Here is a 10,316-nt window from a genome sequence, read left to right as displayed (position 1 = left end):
ATTAATAAAAATTAATTGCCAATTAATAATTAATTAACAATAAATTAATTATCAATACCAATAAATAAAAATAATTAATTAATAACAATTAAATTACTTCCCACCCTAATCCCCTAATAACTCACAACCCGCTACAGAAATAAAACACAAAATTAAATAAAAAATAATTAATAATTCCTAAAAATGTATATTCAATTTACTATAATTAAATTACTTCCCACCCTATTCCCCTATAAACCCACAACCACAACCCGCTACGGAATTAAATTATGCAAAAATTAAATAACATAAAATGTATTACTTTAAAAAAATTTCAAACATACATTACAAAAATAATACATACTTTTAAAACATATACTAACACTTAAAACACTATAAAAATCTATATTTTTAACAACTATATTATGACTCTCGATATTACTAACTTCGATATTATGGAAATCGATATTTCTTACCTGAATTTCGATATTCTGCACCACTAAATTTTGGCAATTCAATATTCTGTCCATTCTATATTAAAAATTAGATATTCTGGCAATTCGATATTTTTTCTTCGATATTATGACTTTTCACTCGAGGAAGCAAAAAAAACGGACAAGGAGGACACAATGCATGTTATTGGGGAAATTAAAAAAAACAGGTTAAAATGAAAAATGTACAAATAATAGTTCCAAGACATTAGTAAATGGTGAAAACATGCTAGAGTAATAACTATCCGATTAGCTAGCAGCAAAAGAGAAGGTAGAACCTTGCCTAGTGTCTTCTTATATGCAAACTGAATGTTTTCATGATGTTATGCTATCAATACTTGATTGTTGTATGTTGCTGCGGGTTGTATAGCAATAAAGAAATATTGCAAAACGTTAGTGGTAGGGCCTTGAAGTGATCAATTTAGGGATGTAAAATAATTATATATATTACAGCTTTAAAACAATGGGAAAATTAATTTAACAGACATACGAAAAGATTACAGGCATCTTATGTTTCCTTCAGCAAAAAGTAGGTCGACAACAAACTTTTAAATTTGCTTCTACAGTCTGCAGCATAGACAACTTTACCAAATGCCAAATGTGCTCATTTGTGCATAAAATAGATTCTACTCAATTACTGAATGATTGAGGTAGATTATTGCTATTTAGAAGAAACAAAGACTAATGAAAGTTCGATATAAAGGTGATTGAGGTCTATCAAGTTGCATACATACTGATTTTATTAGACTCCTAGACATGGAAGCGTGGCAATCAGTATGAAATTTAACAGTGGGTTCTATTGCCAGGTGCAGGGCTTGAATTTACCACACTGGGAGGCATCTTCCCTTAAGATAACCAGTTGTTTCCCCTACAATAGGCGCGGGGGTTAGCGCAGGGATGGGAGCTCCTAATTATTTTTTTGCAATTAAAAACCTAGCTTTCCGCTGGGTCCCGCGTCATCACTGCTCCTGCTCTCCTGCCTCCAACAGGAACAGGAAGCAGGCAGCCAGGGTCCCTCCCCTTAGCCAATCTCAAAGCTGTCTGGAGCACTGTAACACGGTGCTCAGCCAGGAGCCAGAGTGGTGGGGGTGCCTGCATGGAGAAGGGTAAAGTGCGCACAACTAGTTTGGGCGGCCCGAGATGGCCCACCGGACAGTCTTTGCGCACTCAGGAGGGGGCAAACCACTCCTCCCCAGCCCTGCACAGAGAGCAGGGCATCCCCGCCCACAAAGCAAACATAAAATGGTCATAAAGTTATTACCATTTTATGTTTTGGCTTCTCGCACTGCAAGAAAGTAGCGGGGCGATGCTCCTCTGCCACAGCGGAGGAGCCGCCCCTGATATTTCCACTCCTTTGCTTATCGTGAACAGTTGCATTATTTTTGTCCGAGAGACTTGTATGCACAGGGTTTGTATTTTAACCCTGCACTTGTAATCAGAGCCGAAGGAGGAGCAGACAGGGGGTTAGGAGAACTACAATAGGCAGAGAGCAGTAACAGCCACAAGCAATGGTGCTGGTGTCAGGCATGGATCAGGCAGGGAGTATTGTAAAAGAGTAAGGCTCACATGAAGGGGTGTGCTGAGGAAAATGAATAGGCAGGCAACAGATGCTGAGAAGAAAGGAAAAGATGTCGCTGCAGGTAATACTGATGAGAAAGATAGTACAGGGCTCTCAGGAGCACAGGGGCTATGCAGAAGGCGCACTGGAGGGTCAGGGACAAGCAGCTCCTGCGGCACCCAGGGTGGGGCTGAGCCTTTCAGAAGGATGCCAGAGGCATAAACCAAAATGATGGGGCATCCCTGCAAAATGTGATGGGGGCAAGGCTGGACTGGTTGAACCAGGCATCAGGCCTTTCCCCGGGAGGCTGGAAGGGTGGGGACCGGTTTTGTAGCGGGGGCGGGTTTGTAGCAGTGCAGCAGTTTTAAAAGCACTGCAAAGTTTCTTTTGTATCCAGCAGTTTTCGGGCAACAATAAAAGTGTTGAAATAACTCTGGTGATGAGTGTATCTGCTGGAGAGAGATTGGAGTTTTGTCTAATGGCAGTTTTGACTCATCTAAGGTAGCACAGTGGGTTAATATGCTGTTAATATGCCTGCCAAAAAGAACATGTACCATGCACACCAAATACCAGTATTTTATGTGCCTAGCTCAGTGGGTGACTTCTTTTGTCACAGAGATTCTTTTGTTACTGTGTAGTTCATAAGTTACAACCATTGTCTAGCACAGTGTGCTATGAACTGCCATCAAAGAGCTGCATGCAAATCGCATGGTACAGTTTAAAAAGATTTGTTTTTTCCCAGTCTTTCATTATCTTGATGTTGCTGAAAAAAGTTTTTGGGGGGTAGAAATACATTTGTGTTATTGAAGTCAACCCTAACCACTGTGTTTTGTTCTGAATCCTGAGTTTCTACTTTTCCAGACCAAGCACTCTTAAAAAATGCCTACCAGTGTGGGGGTGTCTCTCTGGGAGAGTGGTTTTGAGTCGTATGATGGTAAAACTATATGTACTTAAGTATGCTTTTTTGAACTGGGCACCGCTGCAAGATAACGATCATTGCACACATTAATGCCAACATGCGTGTCCTTATTCTCCCCAAAATTCAAAATAAAGTTGTAAAAAATGGAAAAGCTGAGATTAGATAAGAACGCTTCTAGTTATTAGGCTAAAACTTAGGCACAGGACCACATCCAGTGCCCGGGTGGTGTTGTGCGCTAACCCACTGAAAGTGCCAACTGGAAGTCGTGTCAAGGGTTCTTTAATAGCACTATTTCTAAGCACTTTAATTATTTTCAGTTAAGGGAATAAAGGCAGAAGGAGACTGTAGCATGGAAAGAATGTGTTTTGGTTAGTCCATTTAGAGGTTTAGGAATGTCGCTTAGAACATTTTCTTTATTCTTTATTTTTCCCCCACTACACTTGTTTGCTTGGTGCAAGAAGAGGCCAGGTTCATGTTTTTCCTCGGATTTCCATTTACTTTGCAGAATGTAAAAAACAATCAAGCATAATTACAAACTGTGATAACATGTCTGCCTTTATCATTATTGCATTTTTTCTTTTCAGAACTATGCAAGTGCGTGCGTAGGTTTGTCGGAGCGCGTGGCTCTCCGACCACGGGCACGTCGTATAGGGTCAATGTGACAGTGCCCGTCTCCTCCAGAAATATGCTGTCTCCTACGTCCCTGGTTACTGAGACGGATGAGGGGTGGCGAGGAGCTGTACCGCTCGTGCACTGGGGGCTAAGAGGGGCAGGGCTGCCGAGGAGGAGCAAAGGTTCCGATGAGAAGCAGGGGACAGAAGAGCGAGCCGGCGAGAGGCAGATTGTGTCTAAGATCAGCGCGGCGCAGGCAGGGGCGCTGTGACCGACAGTGCGCTGCTCTGAGGAGGGGCTGGAGCAGGGGGGCGTGGGGAGGAGGGGGCTCCGATCCCACACCCGGAGCCGGCAGCGCCGCCGAGAAGTTCTGTCCGAGCCGCGGACTTCACTGCGTTTTGCGGATGGATTACTGACTGGGCTGCGCGTTCGCTGTTGGATCGGGTCTTCCTTCTTCTCTGGATGTGATCTCCTCAAACGGATCTGTTCTTGGTTGCCTGGATTTATTTCTTCTTTGTTTTTATTTTTTATTTTCTGTCCCGGGGATCGCACGTTTCCCAACCCCCTGGTCCTCTGGCGATTTCCTTCCTCCCCTCCCTGTCCTGACTCCCTCCCCTCCCTGTCCTGACTCCCTCGCCTCTGTCCTAAGAGATACCCCGTCTCCACGCCTCTGACCTGCTTTTCCCAGGGTACAACCCGCATCGTGCGCTCCACACCCCTCCCAGGAGTCCCCGTTACCTTCAGTAGCCCTAAAAGGAGTCCCCCGCCCCTGTCCTATGCCCCCAATACTAGCCCTCCCCTGCTCTCCCAGTCCCAGGGATACATCACTCTGGGGTACTCCCTGCCCCTCCCTATTTCCCTGACACTTTTTTTCGTCTGACCTTTCCGCCTCTAGGGTACCCCCCTGTTTCCTCCCATACCCGGGGGTCAAGATCTTGCCCACTCTTTCCTGTCTCAAGTGTACTTCCCCCGCACCCCTGCTCTATGTGTCACCGTTTCACTTCTTAAACCCTGTTCCAACTTTACCCCCTGCACCTGCTCGCTCTCCCCTCCATTCCACAATTACCCCTCCCTCAATTGAAGATGGTCCCCCGGCATCTGTGCCCGCCGCACGGCCAGCTGACGGGTGCCGCGCTTGGAGTTCCAAGGAGGGTGCCCCCCGGACCTCGTTGCCCGCTGGCGCTGCTTTTAGGGTCTGGGACACCTCTGCTTCTGATGCTACTGTTGCCCGGTGTGGGCGGGGCCAAGGCTCCCAGCTGCCATGAGGTCAGGACATCCTTCCAGATCCGCCAGATCGGGCCCCTCAAGCTGGTTCCAGAGGTGCCGGCTGCAGGTGAGTGCCCCTCGGCCACAGTCGGTCGCTTACCTTACTGATTGCCTCTTCTCTGGTGCCTGCCTTCTCAATAATAAACATGTGCCCGCCCCCCCCCCCTCTCTTGTCTGGTGCTGGACGTTTCATGGTCTTAGAGTTTCTACCTGATGTACTTTGTCCTGGGACTTCCGCTGGGAGAGGGGCGCTTGTTTTACACAGTCGGGCAGGCCATGCTATTTACATGTGCATTGTGTTTCTGGGCCGCCATATTGACAGAACATGCCACTTGCATGCCCCATGTGTTTTTGGGCCTCCATACTCACAAGCTGTACTGTGCAGCTTACATGTGTAATTTGGCAGCCTTATTGACAGGAAGTGATACACGCGCCATGAGTCTCTGAGCCACAACCATATATACACGATACTACATACAGGTGCCATGTGTGTTTATGCCACCAGTCTGACAGGCCATGCTCCTTGCATGCGCAAGGTGTTTTTTTGTTTGCTGACTTTCTGACAGTTCGTGCTACTTAAATGCGCCATGTGTTTTTGGGCCAACATATTGTGAGGACATGCTACCTACATGTGTTAGCTGTTTTTGTGCTGCCAGGCTGACAGGTGCGCTCTTTACATGCATCACGTGTTTTTGGGCCTGTGTACTGACATGATATGCTATTTAAATGAACCATGTGGTTTTTTTTGTGCTGCAATACTGAGCGGTCATGCTACTTTCTTGAATCATGTGTTTTGGGCTGGCATGAAACAGGACAGTTTACTTGCCCCGTTTGTTTTTGTGCTGTCTTACTGACAGGGCGTTACTTACATGTACCATGTATTTTTGGGACGCTCTACCAGCAGGTCGTGCTACTTACATAGGCCATGTTATTTTGGGCTGCCATACTGACAGGCGTCATACACTATGTGGTTTGGGGCCACCGTACTTTCACGGCATGTTTCTGGGGCGCAATGCAAGGCGGAAGTCTAAATACTGGTTAACTTATGTCTCTGTAGCACTACATAGGGTTGGAAGCGGCGTGAGAGGGATTCTTGGTGTGAGGCTGAATTTGCGCGATACAGGACCTGTGGTGGGTACACGTGCCATGGCCAGGATAGATAGAAATGGGGGTAATTTGTTGGCCTCTGGATATGTCTGTAATGAACAACAGCCAATCTGGGAATTCCTCTCATTTGCATGTTCTTTCTCAGCTGCAGGTGTCTTCTTGTGGTCTCTCCCAAATGCCCGGTGGGACCATCATGTATGCAGCAGTTTGGTGTAGTATATCCCAAAGGCCCGTTGGGCAGCATCATGTAGCCCCCCATGCAGCAGTTTGGTGTGGTTTATCCCAAAGGCCTGTTGGGCAGCATCAAATGTACCCCCGTGCAGCAGTTTGGTGTGGTTCATCCCAAAGGCCCGTTGGGCAGCATCCTGTACCCCCCATGCAGCAGTTTGGTGTGGTTTATCCCAAAGGCCCGTTGGGCAGCAGCATGTACCCCCCATGCAGCAGTTTGGTGTAGTTTATCCCAAATGCCCGTTGGGCAGCATCATGTACCCCCCCATGCAGCAGTTTGGTGTGGTTTATCCCAAAGGCCCGTTGGGCAGCATCATGTACCCCCCATGCAGCAGTTTGGTGTGGTTTATCCCAAAGGCCCGTTGGGCAGCATCATGTACCCCCCTGCAGCAGTTTGGTGTAGTTTATCCCAAAGGCCCGTTGGGCAGCATCATGTACCCCCGTGCAGCAGTTTGGTGTGGTTTATCCCAAAGGCCCGTTGGGCAGCATCATGTACCCCCATGCAGCAGTTTGCTGTGGTCTATCCCAAAGGCCATATGGGGTGCAGCATGTACCCCCATGCAAGAGTTTGGTGTGGTGTATGTATCCCAAAGGCCTGGTAGGCCGCATCATTTACCCCCGTGCAGCAGTTTGGTGTGGTTTATCCCAAAGGCCCAGTGGGCTGCATCATGTACCCCCCATGCAGCAGTTTGCTGTGGTCTATCCCAAAGGCCAGATGGGGTGCAGCAGGTACCCCCATGCAGGAGTTTGGTGTGGTGTATGTATCCCAAAGGCCCAGTAGGCCGCATCATGTACCCCCCCCCCCATGCAGCAGTTTGGTGTGGTTTATCCCAAAGGCCCGGTGGGCTGCATCATGTACCCCCCCCCATGCAGGAGTTTGGTGTGGTCTCACCCAAAAGCCCGGTGGGCTGCATCATGTACCCCCATGCAGGAGTTTGGCGTGGTCTCTCCCATAGGCCCGGTGGGCCGCATCTTGTACCCCCATGCTGCAGTCTGCTGTGGTCTCTCCCAAAGGCCCTGTGGGCCGCATCATGTACCCCTTGAGTGGCAGTTTGCATTTTGTCTCTTTCTGCAGCTTGAAAGTGCTGTGGGGTAATTTTTATGATTAGTACCTTAGGTGGTTTCATCAGGGATTATTTACGGACACAGCACGATCTAATTTACAGTCGTTTCTCTCGGCAGTAAAGGTGTGTAATAATGCACTCCTCGATGGCGTGTAGGGTTTGAATATTTCCAGCACACATCTAACCTAAGATGATAACATAACTCTTCCCAGACAACAGAGAGGGGCATTAACTTGCAGCGTTTCCGGTTAGTGCAGGGTGATAAATTCACACATTTCCCACTTCTCACAGTGATCAAACACTTGTACAGAAGTTATTCTACAAGCAGTGAAAATCGCTCATCAAAAGCAGAAACACGTTGGCAGGACTGTTCTGTGACTATGAATCGCGGGGTCTTGACAGCAAATTCTTTTGCAAGCTTTGTTTGCTGGCCCAACACGAGACAACTTGTGTAACTTTTGCTGGAGCATTCCTTGATTGAACTGGGTGAGCTCATTTGACTTTTATTGTGCCAAGGATTGAATGTTTCATGAGAGTCCTTGTAAATTAGCATTATTGGTTTGTTTGCTCCTACAATTAAAATCAAACCCCTTGAGGCACTTCAGTTGGGAACACAACATATAACCTATACATAAAAAGCATAAAAAGTTTCAGGAGAAGCTTTTCTACTACCCCCCATTTTATTTATGTGCCCTTTAACCCTGAAGAGGGTCTGCACCTATAGGTGGTCTGTTGTCTTCCTCTGTCTACCATCTTTAGGTAAATGGAAGAAGTAACATGTGGATAACCAGCTTGACTACATTTTAACCCCTGAACCGGGTCCTAACCACTGAGCACCAGGTATTTTTGACACCTTGGTTTAATTTCTTATTGACTTTTTGCTGGAGTTTATAGGATTTTTGACATAAGCGTCCAGGCTCCTGACAGGTTGACCTAAACAAACAACTGTAGGGGTAAAGCGATGGGACAATGGTTGAAGGGCAGGCTTACAGATTGAAGGGAGGAAGCTCAAAGGAACCATTCTTTGAGTTAAAAATATGTGATGGTGGACAATATGGCGGAACACTCAAGTTCACATTTGAAAGTCACCGCACCTGCTTTTCGTGTATGGGAAAATATTGTCTAAAAGGTGTTTGGGGGATCTGCTATCGAGAGCTGAATTATGGACTAATGCCAACACTTCTTGCCAATGCCAACAAATTGTCATCCCTTCTTGGCTAATAGCCCTTTGGTGGCCATGACCAGTGATTTTAAACAGTCTTTTTATGTGGAATTAGTAAGCAACCGTGTTGTTGAATTTGAAGGATTTGAGCTTTTGTAAGTCTGGTGCTGGTTGTGGTTTTGAGCTGTGTTTTGCAATTTCCTAGGTTCTACTTTGCAAAATGCCAAGGCTGTGCCCCTTTGACTTTGGGAAGCCTTCAGCAGGCAGGTCTCTCTTCTTATGGCAGCCGCCTTGAGCCCCGCCAGCCTGATTGCTCTATTGAGGTGCTTCAAAGTCAAAGGAACATCTTGGAGGACCTCCAGGCGCGATGGTTCCAGATGAGAGTAGCTGTACTGGGCCCTGCTGTCAGCAGGCCCCGTCTTTAGCTCTACGAAAAGCCTTTTAATCTACGGCCTGCAGACCCATTGGGCTCCACAACACCTGCCCAGGGGCTCCATGTTTTTTACAAAATTAAATATTAGCTGATTAATAAAACATATATGAATAAAAAAAAATGGAAATCCGAAACATGTAAAATACTCTGTACATGTGAAGCATTTTGAAACGGAGACTAAAAATGAATTTGGTAACCTTGGCTTGATTTGGGGGAGCCCAGCAAACAGTAGCTGGTATGGACGATGGGTGACACCATTTGAAGCACTGGTATGCTCTGACAAGAAATATAGCTAGGGTTTGGAGTAAAAAAAGAAAAAGTGAAATGCCACGGTCTAGCATATTACTTTCCGATTTAGAAATAAAACCACATTTTGTGAAGCTTCAACCTTCCCTTTAAAATCAAAAATTTCAATGTATGTATTTTTTGTTTGTTTGTGAATTAAAAAGTTTTGCTTACTTGTATTTTTGTTTGATGTACACTTGTTTCTGTATTTTGCATATTGTTTTGAGGTTTCAAGCATTGAAATTGCATAATCCGAGGTCCTGGGTTTCCATTACTAACTCAGTCGGGGTTCACAGAGTCAAAAGTTTAAAAACTGCTAATCTAAGCTAAGAATCACATTTTTGTCTTGGACAAAAATGTCTTTTGGCACACAAGTTACTTCCTTACAGCTCTACCTCATGATAGTAATTAGGAACGTTTATTCTCAGCATAATAAATGATGACTAAGTTAATGATAGCATTTGTGTGGCACACAATAACTAAAAATTATCTCTCTTAGTGTCGATCTGGAACAAAGCTTTGAAAAGCATTTAAAGAGATGTAGAGTCTCAACTTCAGCAGAAGTGAATTCCAAATTACTAGACCCTGAGAGAAAAAGGCACAGCACCCTCTAGATCTAAAATATCTCCATGGAATGCAAAGTAGCCTTTTATCCTGACTTCATAGTTTTCTTATGGTTAGGTGTTGATAAATCCTGCTTTCCAAATATATTGATGCTTGGTTAAATGTTGTTCTTGTATTTCTTTTTAGCCATATGGTTAAAATTGTTTGCCAAAGATGTAATGAAATGTAGTTTGAAGTCCACATTGATAAGGCCCGGCCACAGACGTGGCAGGAAAGGAAGTATCAGAAATCTATGTGTTAGATCCAGCAAACCTTCACCACTGTGTTCAACATCAGTGGCACCGAGAAAATTGTGTAGAATGCTGGCTTTAGCTCCTTTTCAAACTATTGCTATGTGAGTCTACAAAGTTTTGATTCTGTAAATTGTAGGAAGTTCTAGGAGAAACATCTCAAATTGTATGGCGCGTGGGCAGATTTTGGGCCCTCCTCATGAAAACTGGGACATACTGGAAACATGAATTCATATATATCATAATATAGCCCTCAAAGGATGGACTCAACAGAAATGTTGCTTTTCAGATTAGTTGAGGGTAAAATCCAGCACAGATCTACAACTCAGCAAAAAAAAAAGATAATCAGCTTGAAAAT

At 45.3% G+C, this 10,316-nt stretch overlaps 1 protein-coding gene across 2 annotated transcripts in view; it reads left to right on the top strand.

The window, feature by feature from the left end:
• Positions 1–3,702: 3,702 nt before the first annotated feature.
• The window catches only part of LOC147683385 (glypican-5-like), a 1,567,690-nt gene continuing 1,561,076 nt past the window's right edge, over positions 3,703–10,316 (top strand). Inside the window, exon 1 of one of the 2 annotated variants that reach the window (XM_086943808.1) lies at positions 3,703–4,892. In XM_086943808.1, coding sequence (XP_086799934.1) covers positions 4,643–4,892 — 250 coding nt within the window. In that variant the 5' untranslated portion in view covers positions 3,703–4,642. The remainder of the gene's footprint in view (positions 4,893–10,316) is intronic. The other variant, XM_086943807.1, reaches the window with a different exon arrangement.

Source organism: Lissotriton vulgaris, chromosome 11 (genome assembly GCF_964263255.1).
Source record: "Lissotriton vulgaris chromosome 11, aLisVul1.2, whole genome shotgun sequence".
In the NCBI taxonomy this organism is placed as follows: Eukaryota; Metazoa; Chordata; class Amphibia; order Caudata; family Salamandridae; genus Lissotriton; species Lissotriton vulgaris.
This window is presented reverse-complemented; position numbering and strand designations above follow the sequence as displayed.